The following is a 27701-nucleotide window of genomic DNA, read 5'->3' on the forward strand; positions in this document are numbered from 1 at the left end:
CCGTACGTACAGCGGCGTGTTGTTTTTTTTAAAAATTTCATTGCATTAAAATCGTTTTCTGCGTGCGGAGTCAGCCCGTTTGTCCCGATATCGAGTTATACCTGTAAGTAATGACGCGCCCCCGTCCTGTCGGTGGTACGGCCCATTTCCACGGACGACTATTGGTCAGATTATCGCTGGGTTGTGCGAATTTGAATAATAATTGCTCAGTGTAAACGTGCCAGCGACTGAATGAAAAACAATGATTCATTCACTTATCGGGCGCCATTCAGTTTCTGCAGGCATAAAATTCAAACAGCGATCATAGTGTGTAAACAGGAAGTCATTCATCAATGGCCAGACTGCCTGTTCACTGTGAATGGAGGCGGTGGATAGAAGCGATCTCCAGCGCGCTCCCCCTCCGTTCATTGAGCCTTCTTCGATAGTGCGTGAAAGCAGCCATCGTCGCGTCTAAAAGGACCCGTAGTCGGAAGCCTCGCAGCTGTCAAAGGACGATCAGCTTGTGTGAACAGGCAGTCATTCATCTGCCTGTTTACTGGAATGAAGGCCGACAAACGGAAGAGATCTCCGGCGCGCTCCGCCTCCAGCGCAGGAGTAGTTAGCACTGGGCCAACAATCATCCTGTCTAAGGACCCTTACAAATAAAGAGAACGTACATTAAAGAGGTTCTCCACCCAAATGGTGGCAATGGGAACGCTGTTCTGTATGAAGTGACCGGGAGGACGGAAACAGATGACTGTGGCGCGGCTACGCTCTTTCAACAGTTAGCTTAGGACGCTCTTACGCGGGATGGCTTGTTGGGCGCAGATGTCCGACTGTCGTCCAAGCGGTAGCTGTTCCTGGGCTTCTACACAGGAACGAGCATCGCTCAGTGATTGGAGCCGAAGCGCGCTGTCGGTCCACCGCCATTCACAGTGAACAGGCAGTTGTTCACAGCCAAGCGACTGCCTGTTTACACGGCCGATCCATCATTCGGTTTTCTACTTCCCGAAACTGGATGACAAACGAGAAGCGAACGAATTCTCATTCGCCGTTCAGTCGCGCATCCATTTACACTGAACGATATCATTCCGATTCTTGCTGGACCGCGGAGATCTGAACGATTTATCATCCCGTTTAGAAGGCTCTTACAGCGCTACCCTGCTGGCGTAACTTCCATTGACTTCTAGGCTCTTCCCATAATCCCAAACACTACATGTTTTTGCGCAACCGAAATGCGCTGGGCATACGCACATCTGAACACATTTTCTTTCTAAAAAAAATGCGCATTTTTAACGCCAAAACATATGGTACATGTCTGAAAATCACAGAAAAATGCTGGCAAATGAGTGAGATATAGGTCAGATTTTCACTGACCTACATCACACTCACCTGTGTGACTAGAGCCTCAGGGGGGCGCCACATGAGCGTATTTTTCCGTGTTTTTGCTCGCATTGGGTTCATTCTTATTTCTTTTTAACCATTAGCTGTAGCATCGCAGTGCGATACTTCCTGTCACCCGAGCCTTAATGACCTCTCTATTAGGGCGCACGAGCGAGCGCCGTATCCGTCAGAGATAAAAGACGCGTCGCAACTACGTACGTGTGATTTTCATGCGTGTGAAAAAAATCGCAAGTGCTTCCAATAATTTTCAATGGTAAAAAAAAAAATTGCGCGGTATGTGAGCGTGATGCGATTTTCTGTAAAGATCCCATAGGAAATAATGGACAATTCCTTACAAGAAATTGTCCAAAAATATAACACGCAGCCATTTTTAATCTCGCAGTATTAGGACTCCTTCACTCAGCTGTGTTTGTGCACAATGCCAAATTTGCGTGCACTAAACGCAATGAATAGGACCCATTGATTTCAATGCGTTCGTTCTCATAAGCGTGTTTTGTGCACGCATTCCGTGCGTGCGCAAAAAATAGGTACTGCTCTATTTTCCTGCGTTTTGCACAGTGAAACTGCATAGAAGTCTACGGCAGCGGCGAAAATTACGTAAGAGTAAGGGTGGGACGCTGCGCAAAACACAGGAAAAGTAGGCAGCTGGCCCTTATTAGGCTTAAATAGCCATTAAACTCCACGGAAAGGGTGTGTCACGCGTGTGTGAACTGGCCCCGTGCGCGCAAATATTACAGTAATATGTGCAGGCGTGCGCGCAACACGCTGACTATGTTGCTCATCAAACCTCGTTCATGTTCAAATATGCCGCGCTGTGGTGAGCGCATTTGCGCAATTGCTCATGTGTCTCTGCCCTTACAGCGACCTACCTGCAGTTTCAATTGCGGACGGGCAGCGGGTCAGACGGCTTCTACCCTGTTTCCCTGAAAATAAGACATAGCATGATTTTCCAGAATTTTTGAGGATGCAAAATGATTTTTCAGGCTTTTTGAGGATGCTTGAAATATAAGCCCTACTCCAAAATTAAGCCCTGCTAACAGTTAATTAAAAAAGACAATTTAAATAGTGTCCAGGCAGCTATACATGTAAAAAAGTTAAACCTTTTTGAACAAAAATTAATATAAGACGCTGTCTTATTTTTCGGGGAAACACGGTATTAACTTCCGTCCATGCGAAATCCGCACAAAAATAGAGCACTCTGCGAATTTTCTTTTCCGCTTGCGGAAATCGCCGTCGCTGTCCACCCATGTGAGGGAACATGGGCGGGTCATGATCGCGGATTCCGCAAGTCAAACCCAGTTGTGTGAGCCCAGCCTTACTGCTTCAGTGCTGAGCGGGTGAGGACTATGTATGATGTCACTCGCATCATCTGTTCTCATAACCTACTCAACACTCGCTCCGTAACATAGCCCCCATTATAATTGCTGTAACGTAACCCCGCGTTGCACATGGTCGCTCAGCTCACAACATCTGATACATCTAGATGGCAAATCCTGGGGGGTGGGGGGGAGGTAGACGGGTCTGACCAGCCGGCTGTATGGGGTTGGCTTCAGTCATTTGCAGTTTTGTGAGTCACAGTTACTTATCACCCCCAACCCCCTTCATCAGAGATGTGCTAATTACTTTTCTTTATCCCTTAACTCCTTACACTCTTTTGCTTTGCAGATTTAAAAGGGTTAAACGAGACCATCCAGAGTTAAAAATCAGAATTATTTTTTTTTGTATTCAACTTTTTGGATGTTTTTTTTTCTGCCCAGGTTTTTTCGTTCTCTCCTTTTCTGTTTTCATGTGTGTTTCCATTCCACTCCCCTCTCTCCTCCTCCATCCCTCCTCTTTGCCTCTGTCTTCTTCTCACTCCCCCCTCCTCATAAAGATGTGATTCCGCCTTTCAGACTTGCAGCTCCCTCATTTGTTAACACCGTCCTATAGGCCTCAATTAGTAGCCATGGCAATGCTTTTTGAATGGGGAGGGGTGGTGACGGGGAGGGTTAAAGACAGCTAAAATTACAGTGGGTAAAAAAAAAAAATGAGTAAAAAATCTGTGAGAGGGGCTGAGCCCTGCCAGGAGAGGAGGAGAAGGAAGCTCTCTGATTGAGTTCCTGGATTCCCAGCACTACCGAGGATTCCTGGGAAGATTTTGGGATACACGCCAATGTCCCCATATCCTGTCCCTGTCAGAATCCAACCCGCTAGACGTAAAGCTTGCAAGGCTGTCAAGAGACATGTAATGCGGTAAGAGACGTATTTTGGAATTGTCTGATGCATGGAAGATTGTCCTGGATCACGTGCTTGAATCCTACCGGGATCCTTTTTGAGGGCATCTCAAGCTCCTTATGGAATATCCAAGACTGAAAATCAAAGAAACATAGAGGATTTACGCTACAAGACGTGAGGGGTCTGTCTCCTTTCAACTTTTAGGATCTGGAAATCTAAGCTGAAGCCCAAAGACATCAGTTTTGGAGAACCTTGCTAGAGATCTTTGATACAACCATGGATCTGTCAAGAACATCGAAGGACCAGGTTACTCAGATGACTTGTGTCCATTGAGTTAATCTTGGGTCGGGAGACCTGAAGGTTTCAAAGTGGTCTGTTGTCCATGCTTGCTTGCTGGAGGAACATGGTTCGCTTTTCTCATGGGAATACTAGATTTGTTGCCGCTGTTGGATGTCTTTGACCCTTAAGGAAGGCGCAACCTACACAAGGAAGCAAAACGTAAATGGCCAATTCTATAGGTCCTCAAGCATCCACTTGCGGAGATGGTTGTAAATCTGTAGAACTACCTTGGACCAAGGAGATTTAGACCTCCGTATCCGTTGCTGTTGATTCCTACTACACATAACCGGACATGTATATGGACAAGAGCAACCTGAGAGGTAAGTTCATTCTGGGCAAGTTGGGTTCAAGTTAGTAGATCTTTACCAGTCATGATCCTAGTGAAAAAAAGGTAACTAAACCCAAGCATGCAACTCCACATCCTGTATCCTCGCCGGATTTCCCGCATTGTCTCTACTTGTGTGTTTGAAAATTTACTGTAGTCTGGAGGCTTGTTGGCAGGTGAAGAAAAATCCTAAATACGTCTTGAGAATTGGACTTCCCCAGATGCCACTTGTTTAGGAAATTTCTTAAAGGGATTGTCCATATGAAGATGTGCAAATGTTCAGACTCAGGATATGTCGAGATCATTGGTCTTAGTAAAATGCGTGTGTGTGCATATGGAAGGGTAGATTTTCGATAGGACCCCCATATACCTTCAACAACTATTGGACGAACGATCATTCGTCCAACAGTTGTTTCGAACCCCCTCCCCCCCCATTCCCCGGACTGGATGCGAGAATACAAAGAACTGATATCTTGGACAATTGGGTGAAATATCCAATTTCTCCTTTAATTAGTGAATTAAAAGCCAGCCAAAGATACACGTTACGAAGTGAACCCCTTCATCAGTCGTACTGGGAGGTACTAGTATACAAGAGGATGGGTTAAATAATTACAACATTCACTGTGTATAGTGAGGAAGCGTAAAAAAGAGGGGAAACATAAAAATATATATAAAAGATACCGTAAATCACCGTGTTACATCGCATATTTACATATAAATGGTACAAAGTGAAAGATTAAATGAAATTAGCGAAACAGTCCGCGATGAGTCGTATGTTACAGAACGCAACGAGCAATAAGAGAACAGCGGGAGAAAAAAACTTCACAACCGGTTGACAGAAGCGTCCAATCGGTGCTGTTCGGTTCCGTCTTGGCATGAAGCGCTGTGGCCGTGGAGATTCTCCTATGGACCAAGAAACCAGAACCGCGAGCGCAGGTGTGACCATCCTTAAGCCAGTCTCACACATGCATTCATAAAACAACGCTCGAAATCGCGGCATTTTTACCGCAATCTAGAAATTCATGTCACGGTGTTTGACAGCGCTTTTTAAAGCACCGCATCATTATGATAGGTGATGAGATGCGTTAAAAAAAAACATGAAAACACACAAAAATAGGACAGCGCTCGAAAATTGCGGTGTTAGAAATGCCACGTTCGAGCGTTTCAATGGGAGCGTTGTACCACAGTTAGCGTGGCACTTGGGATAATCGCCATTAAAAGCGGTGTTTGTGAGAGCGGCCTTACACTTATTTCATTGTAATGTATCTTTCTTAGGCCCGAATCACAGGAGCGTGTTGGTACATTGTATTTCGCGTGGGTAATAAATTCGCCATAGGCGGCCATGTTGCCGCTCATACGACTTATGCGAAATTGACACGCAAGAAAAATCGCAGCAGATCTTATCTTGGAGCAAATTACGTGAACATACACACCAAGATAGTACATGGCGAGGAGCGGCACGCAGCCACTACACAGCGCCATTATGTACTGACCACGTGCGTATTACTTCTGTGAATCGGCTGCAAAGTTTTTTTCTCCTGCTGTTCTACTATTGCGCATTGCGTACTGTAACATACGACTCATCGCAGTGTATGAATATGTGATGTAACACGGCTATTTACCGTTTGTTTATATATATATATATATATATATATATATATATATATATATATATATACTATATATGATTTTTTTTTTTTTGCTTTCCCTCTTTTTTATGCTTTCTTCCACTTCTTCAGTATACACAGTGCATGTTGTAATTATTTTGCCTATCCTCTTGTATACTAGTACCTCGCAGCATGACTGATGAAGGGGTTCACCCCGAAACGCGTATCTTTAGCTGGCTATTGTCCCATTGGCTCACAACTAGAGATGAGCGAGCGTACTCGCTAAGGCAAACTACTCGAGTGAGTAGTGCCTTATGCGAGTACCTGCCCGCTCGTCTCAAAAGATTTGGGTGCCGGCGGGGGAGAGCAGTGAGTTGCGGGAGTGAGCAGTGGGGAGCGGGGGGGAGAGAGTGAGAGGGAGATTTCCCCCCCCCCCCACACGTTCCTCCCCGCTCTCCCCCGCCGGCACCCGAATCTCTTGAGACGAGCGGACTGGTACTCGCATAAGGCACTACTCGCTCAAGTAGTTTGCCTTAGCGAGTACGCTCGCTCATCTCTACTCACAACTTTTATTGGAGTTGCGCCAAGATACTAGTTTTTCGTATTTGCATAGTCATTCCCTTGACAGCAACCGGACCCCATTCTCAGGATTTGTGAGGTCCCGTTGGTCGGATCCCCACCAATCTATCAATTTTAACCTATCCAGTACATGGGTGAAAACTTGAAGAAAAAAAAATTAAGTCTCCAGAATACCCCTGTAAGTCCTCCGGAGGGCCGGGTTCTGAGGGTCCTACCTGTAGATATCTAGACCATATGTACTATTATTCCCATTGGCTCCTCAGCCCTAGCGGTAAGTGATCAGATACTATTACAGCTTCGTATGTGGTTTTGGTCTTCTGGGCCCCATTATATCACAGTGTAGGGTCTCCGGTGGGCCCGTCCTACCCCAACAGCTGCCATGAAGAAGCCCGGGACCCCACATGGCCACTCTTTCATGATCATTGTGTTTTTTGGAGTAAGCTCTTTTGTTTCAGTTACAGAGAAGTAATCCGACTTATTTGCACCACATTACCCAGAATCCTTACCTAGAACTCAATTACCGTGCAGCACACGGCGCTGAGGTGAAGCAGGCTTAAATAAGCTGTAGACGTCTCGCTCCGCTGCCTGATCTCTCAAAATTACTCATCACTTGATTAATAATTAAGATAAGAGTTAATAATTAATTCTGTGCACAGCTGCTGACTTCTAAGCTAGGCGGATGATCAGCAGTAACTGGCGCACTAACGAGATAGAAAACCGCCACTCCTCGCCTCCTGTGATTTTTTTTTCACTGGTCCTCTCCAGCGTCCCTGGGGGACAGTAGATATGTCTATTAGTTAAGTCTACAGGGCTCCATTAGGAAATCCCAGAAGGCCGTGGATCATCAGTAATATGGGTTAGGTAATTCTGACATAGGGCTGGCGTGTTTTTGTGTCCCTATGTCATGACTGAGCAGAAAACCGCGCAGTAAGGACTCATGCACATAGCAACACACATCCGTAATGCATCACCCATTGAAGTCTATGGCTCCATACGCTACTTATTTCTCCAATTAGAAGCCTAACATTTAGATGCCATACGGACATATATGCTATACTACAACTATGTAATATGTCGGGACCGTACCACCCAACGTTCAAGGAATGAAAAAAGGGACAAAACAAAAATTTAGGCTACATCAATAACCCCTTCCAATCCAGGTCTTTGTGCCCTGATATAGTAAAAGTGCCCTCCTTTGTGTAACACACAGTAATGGTGCCCCACACAGCAATAGTGCCCCTTTATGCTCCCTACACAGTAATAGTGCCCTCCTTCATGTAGCACACAATAATGGTGCCCCCTTAATGCCCCACACAGTAATAGTGCCCTCCTTTGTGTAACACAAAATAATAATGGTGCCCCCTTAGTGCCCCACACAGCAATAGTGCCCCTTTATGCTCCCCACACAGTAATAGCGCCCTCCTTTGTGTAACTCACAGTAATGCTGCCGTCTTAGTGCCCCACACAGTAATAGTGCCCCTTTATGCTCCCCACACAGTAATAGTGCCCTCCTTTGTGTAACACACAATAATGGTGCCCCCCTAGTGCCCCACACAGTAATAGTGCCCCTTTGCGCTCCATCCTCTTTTTGTGGTACACAGTAAGGATGCCCTAGCTATAATGTGAAGCTGTGGGGCTCCAATGCAAAATCTGTAGCAGGGCCCCCAACTATAAGGCTTCATTTATTGTACGGGTCCCCTTACTTGGAGAAGAGAGACTTTATGGGCCTTCTACGGCTCGAGGGCCCATATGCGACTGCATCCTCTACACCCATTATAGTTATTCCACTGATGAATGTCCCCTAGTGACCCTACAACATAGAAATGAGGGCCCCTTGTGGCTCCTGCACATAGACATAGTCATGCTACTGCTCTATAGAATCCATATATTTAGCGCCAAGGATGGGTTTGAAAGCCGTCTTGGGATGTCCAGAATTTCCAGTATGGGGTCCAGTCTTACCTGTAGCACTAAACATACAACTTGTGCACCGCAGAGCCTTACTACAGCAGCTACATCTACGGGTTATACATGGAGCCATAACAGGACTATGAGCGTAGTGTATGGGGATTTGTTGGTTTACCGCAGTACGCAATGCATTGCTGTGTGCTCCCAGCGCAGGAGATACGCGCGGTAAACGCGTGTGTGAGAGAGCCTTTAGTGCTTCTTCAGACGACAGAATGCGCAATTGTGCACGATTTAGAGCAACGCATTTGCATCGTGAATGAGGTAGATTTGCGTACATATTGGCGCATTGTATTTTTTGCGCACGTAGGCCCTATTTTACTAAAAACGCCCCTCTCCTGATTTAATCGTGCGCGCAAAACACGTTTATGAGAACAAACCCATTGACATCAGTGGGTTCCATGCTACGCTTGCAAATACTGTCGTCTGAAGAAGCCCCTAGTGCAGCTTTTTTAATTCAATGTGTTACCCCTAAAAGGTAATCCAAAACCCATTTGACTGGACCGTCCCTCAGTGTGGGGTACACACAGCGTGGGGTGCGAGCTAAGCCGAGGTTCCCGGACTTCCATCAATCTTAGTGGACCAACTTCTATGTCGGGGGTGTCCGACTCATTTCCACCGAGGGCCACATCAGCAATGGTTGCCTCCAAAGGGCCGTTTTTAAGGGCTCATTTACATGGGTGTATTTGCGCTGCGTATTAGGTGCATATTTTTTACGGATGGCTTAAACACCCTCGGAGGGTGGTTAGGGTGTCCGTGTGGAGCTGGCAGAGCTGTGCCACCGCCTGTGAGTTGTGACCAGAGCGGTGTGCAGCTCAGAATCCAAGGGGCCCTGGAACGATAATTTGTGGGAATCTGAATGATAATTGTTCCGTGTAATTGCCGACTGAATGACGAACGATAATTTATTCGCTGTTCAGTTTGTGCAGGCGTGGAAATGAAACGACATTCAGCCTAATTGAACAGGCAGTCATTCTTCTATCAACGACTGCCTGTTCACTCTGACTGGAGATGGGTAAGTATCAGTCAGCGATCTCCGGCCGCTCTGCCTCCAGTCACTGAGCGATCCGCGCCGCTGTGTGAAAGCGCAGGAACGATTATCTCTGGATACAACCGCACTTAAGAGTCGTAGATTTTTTTCTGGCGCCTCTGGGCCTCCCGTTGGCATCATTTTGATGCTGTTCTGCCTTTACCCGCAGCATCAGACGGTGATACGATTCTGTCATCTCCTTTCATCCGCTCTGTCTATAGAAGGTACATGACAAGGTGGGGCTTCTGCAGACATGAGGGCGCAGCGCCGGGGATAAAGGACGTCGCGTGTCAGGGAACAGGCACAGCAGCTTCCTTACATGGCGGGGTGGGTGCGTGCGCCGACGGACCGCCACACTGCAGGGGAACAAAGGATGACATTTACAGAGAAAATCTTGTGGTTTCGTAGACCAAAGCGCTGACATCTTATTTTTGTTTTCTTTTACAGAGTTTTACTTTTCGTCTTGCGCTGCTTCCTTCTCGCGCTTTTTGCTGTTGTGTACGCCTTGGACCTACAGAGGTTCTCACATGCTCCAGCCTGCATTACCCCCTAGCCCCAGGCGGTCTTCTGTCCGCGGCGAGGTGGGGTATTCAGGTGATTGATTCCGGCCGAAGCAAGCTAAAGATACCTTTACACGGAGCGACTCGCACCGAAAAGTAGGGGGTCTGCATACAAATTAGTTCAAATACAAAGGACTGCGACTTTACATCAGACTACTTTTAATCAACCAGCGACTATTTTTAGGTGAGCAGAAACGAAGCGACTAGCAACTAGTCAGCAAACTATCACTCGTCATCCTCTTGCTGGCTGTGTTTAAACGAAACGACGTTACAATTCACACAGGCGTTGCGATTTTTGTCCGCCTGCATTGTGGCCAGAAATCACATGAACGGGAGAAGGCCATGACCAAGTCACGGCTAAATCTCCCATTTCTCGTCCGATCACACGGCCAGGCTGTGGAGTATATACACCGCAGACCGGAATTCCGTGGGCCCGGGGGAGACATTAGTGCTGCTAAAGTCTCTCCCCCTCCCCTTGCCAGCTGAGAGCAACAATAGAAGCTCCCATAGAAGCCTATGGGAGCCACCAGCAAGAGGAAGGGGAGGGGGGGACTTTAGCAGCGCTTGCCACGCTAAATTCCCTCCCCAACCTATGACAGCTTTCGGCAAGGGGAGGGGGGGGGGACTTTAGCAACGCGAGCCGCTGGTAAATTCCCTCCCCCGTACCTTTTCTGATGGCTCTCATAGGCTCCCAGAGGAGTCTGTGGGAACGGCCGGCATATTCCAGCAAGAGATAGAACAAGTCCTATCTTTTCCAGCTGGCCAATTTTATGCGTGTTCTATTTTGCTGCGTATTTTGCGCGATTGAGCCCCTTGTTCTCCATACACAATTACGTTGCGTATGGACGGCGAAGCGACAGAGCTGGAAATGTAAACAAAACAAAAAACAGGAAGACTGCGCATGACAGCGGGCGTGGGATGGATACTCTGTCATGAGCAGTACAAAACCGCTGCTATACGCAGTGATAGACCGCTCCACGGCGGCAAAACGCTACGTGACTCTTGCAGTGTTTTACACATATAAGCCTCTGGGTTCTCACAGGGCAGAAATCTTGCGGAATGTCTGTAGCGGGACCGCACGCAAATTCCGCACAATTTTTTGAATCGGCTTTTCCGCGTGTAATCTTTTCCTATAGAGAAGAGAGCCCACAGCGGAAACGGCGATACAATTGACATGTCGCGGATTTGAATTCCGCCCCGCATGTCAGTTTCTGCGTGGCTTGTCTGCAGTGGACTCTTGGGAGCGTGTGAAAGAGATTTTTGCAAATCTCGTCCACTTTGCTTTCCCGGCCCCTGATTGGCTGAGCGCTGTGACCAATTAGAGGCAGCGCTCATTCAATGGCTGAGCGCTGTGACCAATCAGAGGCAGCGCTGCCTCTGATTGGTCACATCACTCAGCCAATCAGAGGCAGCACTTTCAGGGGGCGGGGATTTTTAAATTCCCAGCCAGAAGACAAGGAGAAGAAGAGTGCCGCCACCTGCGAAAAAACGTGCCAAAGATGACAGCGCTTCCCAGGTGACGTATTATTATTTTTTTTTTTTTCAACAGTCATGTATTATTTTCTGGAGGAGGCTTATATTTTAAGCCGCCATCCCCACCGCCTCCAACCGAAAATCCTCGCTACAGGGAGTCCCCTGGCACTGCTGTCACAGGAGTGGCAGAGGACCGCGAGCATCTCCCATTCATTTCAATGGGGCCGGCACTGCGGCCGCTGGCCCCATTGACATGAATGGGAGAAGATCACTATCTCCTGCTGTGGCAACACAAGCGTTAAAACATCGCACATGTCCATGGAGCCATTTGAAGCCATTGGCTTTATAATTTAGCGATTTCTTGCAGCCTCACAGCGCTGGTAAATCGTGCGATTCCCTTGACAGTGTGAAGCCACCCCTAGGCCCCCCCACATGATCGTACGCATATTTGCAGGCGCATGAAAGAAGCGTTTTTTGAGGAACTAGTGTATTTTATTGTACATTTTTCACGCACAAGAGATGTTTATTTGCGTGTGGCAAAGACGCACTGATTGAAATGGCTAATTAGTATAATGAGTTCCGGATGCGTTTTTTTTCTTGCGCGATTACATAGTGTTCCATGCATCTCCTAGCATATTTTGCACGCATTTGTGCATTCCCATTCTAAGTTGTGGACTCCTATGGAGACCGCGCAGGAAAATAGAGCAAGCCATCTCCCTTGACTTCTATGGGGACCTTTTGTGCGCCTACGTTTTTTTTGTGCGACCGAAATATGCAGGAAATATAGGCGCATATAAAAAAAAAGGGTTCTAGTATTCGCGTATTGAGCGTGTAAATATATATAAATATAAATCTGCAACAAATCAGCTACGTGTGAACACTCCCTTGTGAGCCCCAATGCAGACTGAACCGCTGTGCTACTATGTCAAACCATAGATAACCCATTGTGACATGATGACAAACTCAGCTCTTCTACACGTACCAGATGACAGTTTAGTGTCACACGGCACATAAACACTGGTTCTAATTACTGCATATTGAATTATACTTTAATATAGAGGGGATGGGATACACAGAGCTCTATTGTGTGTCTTGAGAGCTCTGCACCACTCTGGGGCTTTGATCAGCTGCTGGATGGGGGTCCGCTCCCGGTAGAGGGGCCTCCTGCACAGGCGGATCACTGATCGTAGCTGCTGGATGGGCGTCCGCTCCCAGTAGAGGGACCTCCTGCACACACGGATCACTGATCGCAGCTGCTGTATGGGGGTCCGCTCCCAGTAGAGGGGCCTCCTGCACACACAGGCGGATCACTGATCGTAGCTGCTGGATGGGGGTCTGCTCCCGGTAGAGGGGCCTCCTGCACCGGCAGATCTCTGATCGTAGCTGCTGGATGGGGGTCCGCTCCCAGTAGAGGGGCCTCCTGCACACACAGGCGGATCACTGATCGTAGCTGCTGAATGGGGGTCTGCTCCCGGTAGAGAGGCCTCCTGCACAGGCGGATCACTGATCGTAGCTGCTGGATGGGGGTTCTCTACCAGTAGAGAGGCCTTCGCACGGGCGGATTACTGATCGCAGTTGCTGTATGGGGGTCCGCTCCCAGTAGAGGGGCCTCCTGCACACGAGGATCACTGATCGCAGCTGCTGGATTGGGGTCCGCTCCCGGTAGAGGGGCCTCCTGCACAGGTGGATCACTGATCACAGCTGCTGCCCCCTATTTACACTGACCGCAGGTATTAGCTACTGAGTCATATTTGCATTGTGTTGACTGATGTTATTGTGAAGAGGCCGAAGCGGCAGATAGAGGGATCAGTGATGTCAGTGGCACAGAGTGGCGGTTAGTGGCGCGACAACAGGTTCCTGATGGCGCAACAGCTGACAGACGGAGATGGAGGACAGATTTTTTAATAAAATTAAACTTTTACTGCAGTAACGCCGGAGTACTATTTCAGCTCCAGAGGAGGCTCGCTACTTGAACTCTCAGAATGGCAAGGCACCTCCAGCTTTCTGGTTGCTGTCCTTCTTCAAACTAGTGCCGCAAACTTCATTCCCGGAGGTCCGCAGCATGCACTAACATCGCGGCCTCAGTACACCATGGGTCATGTCTGCACATACTACAGACCGCCATCTATACATAGTTTCAGGGCTCCGCCTACTCACGGACGCGTCGTACCATAAGCCCTCTTTCACACAAGCATCATTTGACGCAAAGTAGGTGCGTTAAAAAAATTGCGTCTATTCGAACCAACGGTTTCCTACGGCTTCTTTCAGATGAACGATTTTCTTGACGCATATAAAAAAAATCTTGCGCCAAATGTCATTCGGGAAACACTTGCGATCCTCTGAGGCACACGAAACACACACCTGAGCAACGCAATTTCACAGAAATTGCATTCGCGCGTGAAATACACGTCGCCATCTCACCCATGTGGATGTAGCCTTAGACTGGATACGCACAGACGTTTTGGCACGCATAAAAGCGCATGAAAAATTTGCGCTTGCAATACGCAGGCAACAGAACTGATCGATTTCCCTGGGTTCGCTCACATGCACGGATTTGGCGTGTGCACTTAAGTCGCAGCATGTTCTATTTTCCTGTGCAGGGAAAGAACCCATTTGGAACCCACCAAAGTAATTGGCATTTCATTGGCTGAGAGCAGTGGTGCATGTTTTTTGCGCATGCAAAAACTACTGTAAAATATGCAACGCCCAATACACGTGTAAATAAACATACGCTGGTATGAATCTGGCATTTTCCGTGTGGAGGGGAGGGCACGCACAGAAAATCCATGGCAAATCTGCCCCATATGAACATACCGTATAAGCCTGGGTGCTCACATGCCGGATTCCCGGCGGAAATCTTGCGCTTTGGCTGCAGCAAAAAACCCGCAAGATTTCCGCCGGGAGAAGCGCTGCTTCAAAACTCGCAGCACTTAGCCGCGGGTTTTGAAGCGGCCTGGCCGCTTGCCCTTCCGCTGCGGCCGGCGCTCCCATAGAGGAGAGCGCAGCCGCAGCGGAAGAAGTTAAAAAATAAACATGCTGCGGCCGGCGAATCTGCGCCGCAGTGCTGGCTTTGCCGCCCCGTGTGGACGAGTTTTCTGAGAAATCTCGTCCACATGGCTGGCTGATCCCGGGATTAGAGGCTGCAGGCGGATTAGCCGCGGCGAAATTCCGGAGGAATTTCCGCGGCAAATCCGCCCTGTGTGAACCCAAAATGGCATTCGTCTTCGTATTTCGTCCGCATCTGTGGGTTTTTGTGCGCACATATATACTGCATATTTGCGCATGTAAAATAGTGCGCAGAAGGGCCTGTTGATTTCCTGCACAAATATGCAATGAATTTGCAGGTCTCCTGCGTATTCACCACATATAGCGCCGGTCCATACATTTCACTGGTCTATTGTGGCGCGTAATATGCATCAAAATAGGACACGACGTGCATTTACACAAGCAAACATTGCGTGAAAAAGTACGTACGTGTGAATGAACCCATTCGTGCGTTTCACTGTGTATTAATTGCGCAAATTAAATTTCACTCATAATAAGCATCGCACATACGCCATGTGAACGCGCCATTAGTATTGTCAGGTCCAAATGACAACTTTTTTTGCTTTACTGTATTACGATATAATAGACATGATATATAATAAGGGCTCCAGCGGATTCTTCTCTTACGCACTGTACGTTATTTTTCCCCGCACCCGCGTCTCCTAGAGAGGGGAGATGTATACCGTACCTGGAGTCTGTACCTCCTGTCTATAAGACAGCGCCACCTGGTGGAAGCAGGACAACTGGAGAGTCAGGGCTCGTGTATACATATTTATATGTGAAGACTACTTCTGGTGACTCCGCACTCCTACCCCTTCATGTGGGAACAGTTAAACCATCCTCAGCACTCGGTTCTGGCCGAGATTTCACTCATACAGCGAATGCGAACGCCAGAGGCGTAACTTGAAGCTTCTGGGCCCCAATGCAAAACCTGTAACAGGGCCCCCCAACTATAATGCTTTATTCATAGTACTGGGCTCCTTATATGGAGAAGAGAGGCCTTATGGGCCCCCTAAGGCTCATGGGCCCGGGTGCAACCGCATCCCCTGCACCCTCCATAGTTACGCCCCTGGCGACCGCTTTCTGGGTTGAACGGCCGTTTAAACGGTTTGTACGACTCAATCGCTCATTCCAATGATAAATCATTTGGTGTAAACGGACCCTGAATGTAAGGATCCTGGACCATCAGGAGGGATCCACCTGGGATCCACACCCATAGAGCCGTCCTTTTGCCTTCTGTTAGGCTGTGACTATTTTCCCGCCTAAATTGTCCTCAGTTTTGCCGCCTTTTTTCAAGGCAGAATTGGTGGACCACTAGCAACGCCAGCTGATTGGCTCTGCCCTTCATCCAATGGGTCCTTGTCACTGTGGCAGATGTTCTCTTCCGCCCAGCAACAAGGATGTCATTGGCCAGCGGTGATGGTGTGTGACAGCTGTTTTAGTATTTAAGGGGCAGCTGGAGGGATAAGGGGTGTCTGTAGCAAAACTCTGGATTCATCGCCCCCTTCCCACGCTAATGTTTTCGTAGAAAGTGTTATTTCCCTCCTTTTATGGAGGGGTAAGTCGTTCACCTTGTGAGCGGACTGGTAAAATATGGATTCTATGGCTGAACTAGTTTTTGTTAGATACAACTGATTAATTAATTAGTTGTATTATTTGTTATTTATCTCAGCGTTTGGCCGGCTGAACACGGGCCGATCGGACTCCGCATGCCCGGTCGGCATCAGCGTGTACCTGCCTTTCTTTTATTTTCTGTGTACTGCAGATGATCCACACGGCGAGCCACCGGACATGCGCGCTAGATTTTTTTTTTTTTTTTTTTAAATCTCTGCTTTGCTAGGCGATGACGCGGAATCCACAGCCTTTACGCAATGTCATTGCAGAAGGGCTGCAGATCAGATGGCTTCCATTGACTTCAATGCAAGTTGTCTATGTGGAATCCGCGCAAAAATCAGCGATTCGCTCATCGTTCAGTTTAAACAGCGGCTGTTCAGTAGTGAACAGCCGCTGTGTTATCTCGATGGAGATGGGCGGGGAAGCGAGAGGAGAGAAATCTCCTGCACTGCCCTGCCCCCCTGCTGGCCGCTCCGTGAACGAGCCAACTCTACTAACTCCAAAGCAGGAGCGCAGAGACACAGGTACGAATGTCGGGCATCGTTTGCCCAACATTCGTCCCGTGTAAATGGAGCTTTAGTTAGTTAGAAAATGGTTGTAGCTGTCATGGATGGCCGACAGCTTGGCTCTGCAGCAGCAGATTGGAGGGACAGAAGTGATGCTCCCTCCTGTCCCAGGCCAGAATTTTATCATGGAATCGGAGGGTCACTTTAATAACCGTGAAAAGTCATCTGTGTGAATGCGGCCTAAAGGCCCGTTTACATGTGACGAGTATCGCTCAAAATTCGATCAAACGAATGAATTTGAGCGATAATCGTATTGTGTGAATGCGAAAAAAAATTGCTGACTTGTCGTTCACGCATCGGAATCCCACCCTGCCAGCGGCAAGAGGACATTACTTCCGCAATTCCATTCCACACGTGGACATTGGGCCTTAAGCTGACTTTCCAGTCAGTTTAAAAATCCTCGTTGGCTCGCGGGCTTGTCAATCCGTGTAAATGCTCCCCGCTGGAGGTGAAGCGCTTAGAGAAGCAGACGAGAACAGCGCTCGGGCAGACGTCCCAAAGACCGTCAGCCCGTGTCAGGTCCGCACGGGGGGCGATTTGCAGTAGAATATCCACGGCGTGCATTTCGCTGCAGATCAGCAGAAAACCTGCCTGCAATCCCGCATTTGGTGCGGATTTTGAAGCGGGTTTTATTGCATATTTCTGTTGCGGAATTCACCCCCTCATAGAGAAGAGATGAATTCTGTGGCGGAAACGGTGATAAAATTGACATGCTATGGAGTTCACTTCCGTCCCGCATGTCAATTTCCGCAACGTTATTTTCACGGAACAAATGGTGTTGGGGTGGGGTTGGGGGGGGGGGGGGGGGGGGTCTTTCCACCTCTCCCAAACACCATTTGTAGAGTTTCAATGCCCAATCCATTTGCGGTAAGACCGTGTACTGCAAAAAAAACAAAATATATGGACGTCAAAGAAACAAAACAACTTTTTTTTTTTAAGTGTGAAGTTTATTGAAATGTTTTCTTTTATTATTTTACAGTCAAGCATCACAGGGAACGCAATTATTATCCTAAACCGCTAGAAAACCGCCGTTCAATACCAGAAAATATGAAAATCAGTGCAAAATCCAAAATAACGAACACTAATTAAAGTTTATAAAAGAAAGGCTAGTAATAATTTAAACAAAAAGCAGAGCAGTTACCCAAAGCAACCAATCAGGTGGCTACTTTCATTTTCTAACCTGCTCGTGAAAAATGAGAGCTGCTTTCTGATTGGCTGTTAAGGACGACGACTTCTTTCTGTTCACAAATATAAAAAAAATTGGCAATGATCGGCTGAATCTTGTAGAAATGTATATTACTGTGTATTTGATTTCATGGTCAGCGCTTTGCATCCAGAACACACTTTAGCGGCAGCCGTAATTTTGTAAACAGAACTCAAAATTGGTGAAAATGAAAAATTTCTGCTCCAGGTGACCTGAGCCCCAACACAGCGCTGATCTCAGGAACGAGTTACCACTTCATAGTCATTCATGACTAATGTTAATCAGGAGTTTCTTCTTGGACATAGCCCCGTCACCAGCCATTCCCAATGATTTAATAGCTGGCTTTCCCCACCCCCTCATCAGTAGTGGTTAAACCCCCAACATGACCACCATGCTACGTCATATAAAAGTGATTATAAATACAGGAAAGTGTTAAAAACCATGTTCTTGGCACAACTTTGAAGATAAAAATGCACGTCCTATCCCATTAGTAACGTCCCCACAATATAGTCCAGGATTAATATCTATAAATAAGGTTAAAAGCGGGTAAAAATCGGTCAGCGACTGATCTTTGCGGAATCGTATCAGGTCAGCCTGGGCCAATTTAAAAAAAGTAAAGGTGGACAATCTGCTTTCCCATAATGCTAGATGATAAGGACAACATCTGTATGGAGTTTTTGTTTTCTTTGTGTTTATTATTCTCCACCACGTCATGCGGCTGTATTCCCATGCAATCTGGGGTCATTTGGCTGCATTAGGGACCTTCTGGAAGTCAAACTACAGAACCTAATTTTTACTCCCCCTGACTTTAACAGGGATTGGGTTGTCTCGATTTTCGATTATTTTTGGAAAATTGGGCCAATCACTCCCGACCCAATTATTCTAATATTTGCTCATCACTAACAATAAATAACTTTGTTGGGCCTTGAAGGAGGTTGTCTACTCCGACCTTTCCCTCGTTGTTCCACAACAATCAGCTGATCATAGGTGGTTAATCCACCAGTGATTATTGCTCTGCTCCCCCGTGAACATACGGCTTTACCAACGTGTGCTTGGCATCTCAGGTGGCAGCTTATCTTCTCAAGTACAAAAGGATTACGCAAGTTGCAATCCAACTGCCCAATGCTTACCTCCCTCAACATCTGTCGACAAACCACCCCCCCATCCCGTACACATTAGATGGCGGGCCCTGGCACAATCTACAAGTATGGCGGATAGACATCTAATGTGTATTGCCAGCTTTAGGATGATTGTGGTCCTCACAACTAGAAGATACGACCAGCAATGACATCACCCAGTAGTCATGATGAAGAGATGGGGGATGACCATATAGAAATCCTATTTATTGAACCCCTCGTCATTGTACATTGATTTATCTGCTAATTACTAACATCTCATGGCACCCTGCCCAACATTTCCCAGCGATACCGCTAACAATAGATTAATGGCGTATACGTACAATCCAAAAACAACAACCGCTGAAGGAACCACTTGTCTTTCTGCCGTCCCCTAGAAAGTGGAGTCCTTGTCCCTCGTCTCTTCAGACAGACTCGGTTCTAAAATAATATTAGCTCAGTATTGCTTTAACTAAGAATCGGCCATTGTCAAACATCGCCTAAGGTAGCTGGAAAGCATTAGCGTGCAAGACCGTCTAAAAAGCAAGCAGAAAAGACTTCTTTGTTTTTACTATCAACGATCCAAAAATGCTGCCGTCCAACTTTCAAAGGTGGGGTTCACATACATTTATTTATCTATCGGGGAGGCAAACCAATTAAACCAGAAAACGATTCCCACTAGCCCTGACTGTATGAACCTATTGGCTAAATTTGGCCAAAGACTCAATTTTTTTTCTTGGCACATTCCACCAATTTCACTGGCATATGCCAACAATCTGTTGATGGAGCCGGTAGACCGTTAGACCTACAATCAAGGACCACTGGCAGATAAACCAAGGACTTGATTCGACGGTCAGACCTTGGGTAGTTTTTGATGGGATTATTGCTCCTATGCTTTCACACAGGAGTAATGGTCATTAAGTAAATGGAAGGGAGGATAAAGAATAATAATGGTCGACTATTATGGTTTCTCCATTACCTCTTGGATCAGACAAATAATTGGCACATCTATGACCAACTTAAAAAAAAAAACCTATGCTTTCTTTCCAATGCCCCCCCAGGTGTATCATCACCGCTCTGGTCCCCACTGGTCTGAACCCCGAAGCGACTGCAGCAGTCATGTGCCATCCATTGCTCATGTGACTGTTCAGCCAATCACTGGCCTCAGTGGGCATCTAAGCATGAGCGGCAAGTCACCACTGCAGTCTCTTCCTGGATCGGGCAGGTAGGGACAGGAGCGGCGGCCATCAGAAAGGGAACTATAGGTGTCTTTTTTAATTGTTTCTTTTAACCCCATTATCCCTCAATTGGCAATTTATTTTTTTTACACTCCCCCCTTTAAAACATTACTACTTGTTGCTCAACATCACAATCAGCCATGGTGGAGTAGATCATTTTTGTCTTTTATAGAAACAAAAAGGTACCATCATATAAAAATGCATTTACAAACAAAAAAAAAAGTACAAAATTCTCTGGGAAGTTACAATTTGGACTGCTATACATTGTACGTTCTTCTATGTTTTACTGCACAACATTGCAAAACCAAGGAACATCGATGGCATCTGGGGTTTCCTTCTGATTTTTTGGAAGGGAAAGGTGTTATTTGATATCAAGCAGTAAAGCAACGAAGGCCGGAATTAGTCGGCCATAATGTGGCCTGAGGTCTACTAAAGAGAACTTTCATCTCCATAGAACTCTATGAGGAGCTAAGTTTGGTTTAGTAGAACACGGGAGCGGTGTGCATACCACGGGCGCTAAAAAGTCACCAAACCCCCCCTTTTCTATAATTTGGCCAAGCAATTGCTGATAGCACCCAATCAAAACACTTCAATAACCCTCCACTGGAAATATGACAATAGGAATCTGATTGGTTGATTTAGGTAACTCCTCCATTTTTTTGCCTAGTTTTTATACATGAGGCCAAGTCCAAATGAAAGTGCAGCAATTGCCTATGTGATAGTTTGCTGTAGTATAAGATTTTAAAAAACATGGCTGCTTTCCAGAAAAACAGCACCACTCTTGTCCATAGTCGGAGTCTGGTATTGCAGCTCCGCCCCATTCATAGAAATTGGGTTAAACTGCAATACTACATGCAGTCCATGGAGAAGAAGGGTGCTGTTTAAAGAGGACCTGTCACTGGGTAGAATCAGCGGGGTTTGCTGCATGGCTCTGTCTGTCTTATCTCCCCTTTCTTTGCCCTATACTCATCTCCCTTCACCTGGACGGGCTCTTCTTAGGTCCAGCCGTCAAGGACGATCCTCACCGCTCACTCTTCATCACTGATGAGGGACTGACAATCAAGTCCGACATGACAATGACAGCGCTGGGAGCCGAAGCTAAGAAGAGGCCGTCTGGTCAAAGGAAGAGGAGTATGGGAAACAAAGTCAGATGGGCCATGCAGCCAGCTCCGACCATTCAATCCTGTGATAGGTCCCCTTTAACGAAGGCGGCTATGAGACCCCATAAGTAAACAGACCCCAAAAAGCCCTGACCCACAATTTTTTGCTTAGTTTTACATGCTGTATAGTAGTTATACATTAAAAATATCAGAAATAAAAAGTAATATGTTACAACTAACTCTATAAAAAGTTGATCTTTATTTACGGAGGAGTTTCCCCTTTGGCAGTGATGAACCAGTAACACAAAAACTCAATAAAATTCATCAGCAACATTTCTGTTAGCCATTAACAATAATCTAAAAAGAAGATTAAAAAGTGCACTTATTGGTTAATATTTTCAGAGTTTCTCCCAGTGCTTAAGTTTTTTTGTTCCATTTTATTTTTTAGTAGTTTTTTTTTTTTAATTGAGCTAAATCTTTGTCGGCATTGTCAAGCAATATACAAAACCCTATTCATACGTAGGATAACGCCGCCTATATATTTAAAGGGGAATGCTATAATGATTGGATGATTCAAGAGGTTCTCTAAGAAATTGACCCCATCATACCAACTACATGCACATGTTAAAGGGGTTATCTGGGGAGGGAAAAACTCACCCATCCAATTTGAGTCTAGTGGTGCCAACACTTCCACTTCCGGTCTGGTTCCGATACCAAGCCACATGATCAGGGACGTCACCACAGAGGGCTGACTGGCTCATTTAATAACCAAATCCCTTCTTTGTCACGGCTGATGAGCTCACCTAGAAGTCCAGACCATACAACCTGGTATCAAAACAAGGCTGGAAACGGTAGTGAAGGCATCGCTAAGACCAGAATTGGACCAGGCATGTTTCCCCCTATCTGGATAACCCCATGGCACACGTGTACAGCAGCACTTGATGTCCCCATGCTGAGCTATGAGCACTCCACGTGAAGCATACGGTGCTGCCCTTTTCCCTAGAAGCAATGAAATCAAAAACATATGGAAGTACAGCTGTCATGTGGATGAGCCGTGAAGCTACAGTTTTTGAAAAAGTGCAACTGTGGATCCACCATAGAAAATAACCAAAATAAAATGTAAAAAATTAAGTAAATTCACGCATTAACAAGCTACTAGAAGTCATCCATATAACTTGGCACTGGTGAGAGATGGCCCAACACCTCCTGTCAGCAAGGCATCAGCCTTTTTCAAAAATTGTGGGGGGAGTAAGATTCTTCCCTTTTCTACAAGAAACAGGAAGAAGTGCTCAAATATGTAACATTTGTGAATTTCTCGTGAGGAATTTCGAGCTCTTATTGCAGTCACTCAGTATACTCTGCCCAGTCCTAGGACCCTCTTGGTCAACCCCCACCCCTCCCGCCCCAAAAAAATCAATTTCATAATTTTTGTAACTAAAACCGATAAAAGTAATTATTTTTGAGGTAAATGGTTTGGGTTAATATAACTACAGATCACACCCACTGATAGAAACTATTCAAGGAATTTTAGAAATGCATCCCAATGCTGCTGGCACATGGGAACGTTAAAGGGGTTTTCCAGGCAAATACTCAGGATGGGTCATCAATAGTCGATCACCCAACAAGCTGTCAGTGACATCGTCATCGGGGTCAGAGCAGGAAGTCTAATAGGCAGCTTCGTTCCCCCTGAACTCAACAGGAGTGCAGCCGCCTATTGCACTTCCGGCTCTGCATTGGGGTCAAAGACAGAAGCGTAATAGACGGGTTGGTTCCTGACGATTTCAATGAGACCAAAGCCGCCCATTAGACTTCCTGCCCTGACCCCGATAAAGATGTCCAGCCCTCCGGCATTGACAGTGGGCTGGGCGATCAGCTGATCAACAGGGATCCCGAGCACCTGACCCCAGTGATCAACTCTTGATGCCCTATCTTGAGGGTAGGTCATCAGTAGCATTTGCCCAGAAAGTCCTTTAAAAAAAAGTTACAAGTTTCCATAATAGTGCTCCAAGCAAAACATTCACCTCTGATCACTTTCACCTACATGGCTGAAAGTAAGCTAGTTCATCTCCTTAGATACGTTCAATAAAACATACAGTATAATGAATATAGCAATATAAAACTAAAACATCCCCATACGATTATATTCGTAAAGGAAGCCAAGTTACCCTCAGCCATGAGGGGCAAGTGGACCAAGGAAAGAACTTCTACAACATCTGAAGGAGTTAAAAAGTTCATAAATCGCATATAAATATGTATACTTTTTGACATTCAAAGTTTCTTAAAACTTTTTGGTTAGATACCTGGGTTCATAGAGATACATTGAATCTCATTTAATGTTCGGGATGTAAATCGACCTACAGATAGATGCCGTAGTACCTATGGACAACCTGTGATGTCACGGTCAATTATAAAAGCGGCCCTGTCCTACGCAAAGTTGAGCCAGTCACGTTGAGAGACAATAGTCAAGACTATTGATCCACCATAAAGTAAAAACACTACAACTTGATATTCTCTTCAGTCCTCAATGAATTGCTACGTTGGTCTAACGTAAATAAATTCTGATTTCATGTTAGCTCGACACCAGATATCATTCCCGGAGAAAAGGAATGATGGACTCATGCGTCTGTGGCTACCTCACCATTTTCTTGAGGTTGAAGCTGCTCTCTTTCGGCCTCCTCCTGAGGAGGACGTACACGTTTGAAGAACCCAAGCTTATACATGATGAAGACCATCAGAGCCAAAAGCAGCAAACCTGATAATACTGCAAGTACTATGACCCAGACGGGCACCGGGGCCCCGGACGTCTGGTTGACCCACAGAATGTTAGTAGTGACCTCCGTAGAATTGTTTATATCAGGAACGTTCATGTTTTTATATGGGAATTCCAAGACGTGGAATGTGGCTGAGGACTTCAGAGAGTAGGAATGATTTTGGTTCTCGCTATTCATGAAGGTTGGTGTCCATAGTCTTGATCGAATATATAAAATGGCACTTTTTCCTTTTTCCACACGTTCCACGTGACATTCAATCTTGAGACAATGGGCCGTTTCACACTTAAGGGTCTGCAAGTCTCCATCCACTTGTGGAAGATCTCGGCGGTTGCGTTCAGTACGGGTGTTGTTTTTAATGTCCTCTGCCAGCGAACTGGAGGGTGTGAGGTTGAGGGGGTTGATTACAACATCAGAAATACAATTCATTGGGCCATCAATTTCATATTGAACGATGTATAATAAGGTTTTGCTTTGGTACTTGTAAGGCAACTGGATATTAAGGATCGCTTTGCTGAACGTGCTGGGTCCGTTGTTTCGGAGTTCAAAGATATGTTGGATAAGTGGGCCAACGTCATCTTCTGTTGCTGGGTTTTCTTTGGGTTCCCAGTTGGCAATTGGCAGGAAGACTTCGGTTGGCGTAGAAACTCCTCTTATATCAACTGCTGCCAACACAGCCAAAGCTATCTGTAGTGATATTTTGGCACTGGTATTGTCGTATTGGTTTGAGCTTTGGATCTGGAGGTCAAAGTTGACCGTGTCATCCATCTCGTTCAGCTGATGAACGCTGAAGAGCAGGGATGCTACTACCCTCGTTCCGGCCTTCATAGGGTTTCCGAGATCACATACGACAAGCCTGGTCTGATTCTCCGTCTTGAACGCGCAGGATAATCTTGAGGAGGTGTCGTTTTTCTTGGCAACTCCAATGAAATCAGCTTGAGGTGGGATATGGACAAAAAGTTCAGCTTCATAGGCCCCTTCTCCTTGATTCTGGGCATCAACTAGTAGAGTCAGAGGGCTGTCATCGCCAATATACAGTTGTTTTTGCTCACTTTCTACTGACAAAATCAAGTTGGGTTTGCAGATGTTGTCTTCACCGCAGTCTAGCAGTATGTGGGCCTGTTTGGTTAAGTTGGCAGGGGTGAACTGATTTAGGATTGGCATAAGTCCAGATGAATCAGCGGCGGCCTTGTAATCCATTTGGTAATCCATGAAGACTGTGATAGGAGTAAGCTTGTCTCGAAATTCACTCTCATCCCGCAAATATGCCTTTAATTCTTCACATTGCATGAGTGCACCATTGACCACCGTCATTTCTTTCAAATGAGTGGGTTGCCTTGAGTGGAGGAACAGCGCCCGCCTCACCGCACCCTTCTGTTTAAGCTTATCGAGTAGGATTTCTACCTTAAACGCCAGGTTTCGGGGGACATTGCCTTTGCTGCTGGCTCTCAGGCAAAATTTTACGTCAAAGCAGGAGACTTGAGTACCCAAGATGGGAAGGCTACACGTCTTACTGTCGGGATTTAGGAGTGATGGGTTCACTTCCAACACCGCGTTCACGGTAATAACAGGCCTAGACCTGTATAGTATGGCCTTATCAGCCCCAAAGGCACCAACCACCAGATCTGGGTAACCATTCTCATCAACATCGCTGGCTCCTTTCAGAGAGTAACCAAAACTTGCCGGCATGGTCTTAGATGCCCACTGTCCTTCAAGAACCTGGGATGGCGTTGTGCTCATTCCGGAGCTCTTGCCATTGTAGATGTAGACCAGACCCCTTTTATTTTCTCCCGCGTAGGGTGCACCAATCGCAACGTCATTGAAACCGTCTTGATCCAAGTCGCCCAGAGGGGCAATAGAACTGCCGAATCTGGAGAACAGATCAAACCCAGTCAGTTTGGTCAGTACCTGTAGGCTTGATTTGCTTTGCTGAGCGTAAACGTTCACCTGCCCAACTTCTTGAAGCTTCCCATCCGAACCTCGGTCCATATAAAGAGGAACGCCAACAAACAAGTCCACCAAACCATCTCCGTTTATATCCGTGGCGGCGACGGAATAACCAAAGTAGGCCGCCATCTGTTCACCGGTGAAGTTGTACAGCGATGCCATACTCTGGCCATCATAAATGGACACCATGCCAAGTGTCCGAGCGGCTCGGGGAACACCTGAAACGAAGTCTTCAATGCCGTCTCCGTTAAAGTCCCCGACTGCCACCGAGTAACCCAAGTAGCTGTCGTCGTACTGAGGGCTGGCGGCACGGGTGGCCAGTTGGTTGGCATAGGTGGTGCTGTAGGTTTTGGGGTTGTAGTTTTCGACGATATCCTCCACCGTGTCTGAAATAATTTGTCCTTGCCAGTAGAAGCTTCCTGGCCCCCCTAGCAGTACCCGGTTGGCATTGGTAAAGTCCACACTGAATCCGCCCTGGCAGAAGCCTTGTTCCTGGGCATCGGGTTTGGCGTTGGACCTGCAGGGGGCATATTCTACTATGGTTTCTCCGGTCTTTAAGTAACAAGTCCCAACGGGTTCCTTCTCCTGCTTCCTCTGCTGGGTCCTCCAGTGGTACAGGGGGGCACAGGCCAGGATCTGGTCACCTTTTGCCCTTAGAGATGCCCCAAACCACTGATTGGACTTGAATTCAATCGGGTCGTTGCTGCCATAGATCCGGTTCCCGGTGGAGTCGAAGACAATGGGCTGGCACTTGGCGTCCTTCCAGCCGCACTTCTGCACGGCGCCCCCCTGGCTGATGTCGGCTTGGCTCGTGTTGGCTTTGGGGGCTCCGATCAGCAGGAAGGAAGAGCCGGGACTTGGCTGGAAGAAGTCCACGGCGAAGCCGAAGTAGCTGCCGTCCGGGCCGGACAGGACCACCGGCCTCTCGGCGTCCAGGTTGAAGCAGGAGGACGCGGGCAGCAGCAGCAGGAGGAGGGCGGCGGCGCCCATGACGGCCGGGAGGCGCCTGCGATGAGCCGGAGCTTCTCTTCCCATCACGCCGATGTCGCTGAGCGCCAGTCCGGACACAAACTTCCGCCGCTCCCGGGGACTTTCCTTGTTTTCTGCACAGACGGGCAGGGGGCGGCACAGAGGCCGGGCCAGCAGCGGCTCACCCCGGGAGGGCGGGGACTGCCGGCGGCTCATCACTGGCGCTGCGGGGGTTAAAGGGGTTGTCCCGCGCCGAAACGGGTTTTTTTTTTTTTCAACCCCCCCCCCGTTCGGCGCGAGACAACCCCGATGCAGGGACGTACAGACAGCTTACCGGAGCGCTTACCTTGATCCCCGCGCTCCGGTGACTTCTATACTTACCTGTGAAGATGGCCGCCGGGAACCTCTTGCTTCGTGGACCGCAGCTCTTCTGTGCGGTCCACTGCCGATTCCAGCCTCCTGATTGGCTGGAATCGGCACGTGACGGGGCGGAGCTACACGGAGCCGCTCTCTGTCACGAGCGGCTCCATAGAAGAACACAGAAGACCCGGACTGCGCAAGCGCGGCTAATTTGGCCATCGGAGGCCAAAAATTAGTCGGCTCCATGGAGACGAGGACGCCAGCAACGGAGCAGGTAAGTAAAAAACTTTTTATAACTTCTGT

The 27701-nt window shown here is 47.2% G+C and overlaps 2 protein-coding genes across 3 annotated transcripts in view; one reads left to right on the forward strand and one right to left on the reverse strand.

Annotated features, from left to right (window-relative positions):
• The window catches only part of FGD1 (FYVE, RhoGEF and PH domain containing 1), a 113751-nt gene that overhangs the window by 45660 nt on the left and 40390 nt on the right, over positions 1 to 27701 (forward strand). Inside the window, exon 1 of one of the 2 annotated variants that reach the window (XM_066580559.1) lies at positions 3460 to 4256. The exons of the other annotated variant lie outside the window; for it this stretch is intronic. Coding sequence (XP_066436656.1) covers positions 4229 to 4256 — 28 coding nt within the window. The 5' untranslated portion in view covers positions 3460 to 4228. Of the gene's footprint in view, positions 1 to 3459; positions 4257 to 27701 lie in introns of those variants that run through there. 2 annotated transcript variants of the gene reach the window in all.
• ITGAV (integrin subunit alpha V) lies at positions 17623 to 27260 on the reverse strand. Its single transcript, XM_066580557.1, has one exon. It carries the CDS (start codon positions 27252 to 27254, stop codon positions 23970 to 23972), a length of 3285 nt encoding a protein of 1094 aa, XP_066436654.1. The 5' UTR covers positions 27255 to 27260; the 3' UTR covers positions 17623 to 23969.

This window comes from Eleutherodactylus coqui, chromosome 10 (genome assembly GCF_035609145.1).
Source record: "Eleutherodactylus coqui strain aEleCoq1 chromosome 10, aEleCoq1.hap1, whole genome shotgun sequence".
Lineage (NCBI taxonomy): Eukaryota > Metazoa > Chordata > Amphibia > Anura > Eleutherodactylidae > Eleutherodactylus > Eleutherodactylus coqui.

Coding starts and splice junctions, on each gene's coding strand:
- ITGAV (XM_066580557.1), bottom strand. CDS start 27,254: ATGAGCCGCCGGCAGTCCCCGCCCTCCCGGGGTGAGCCGCTGCTGGCC.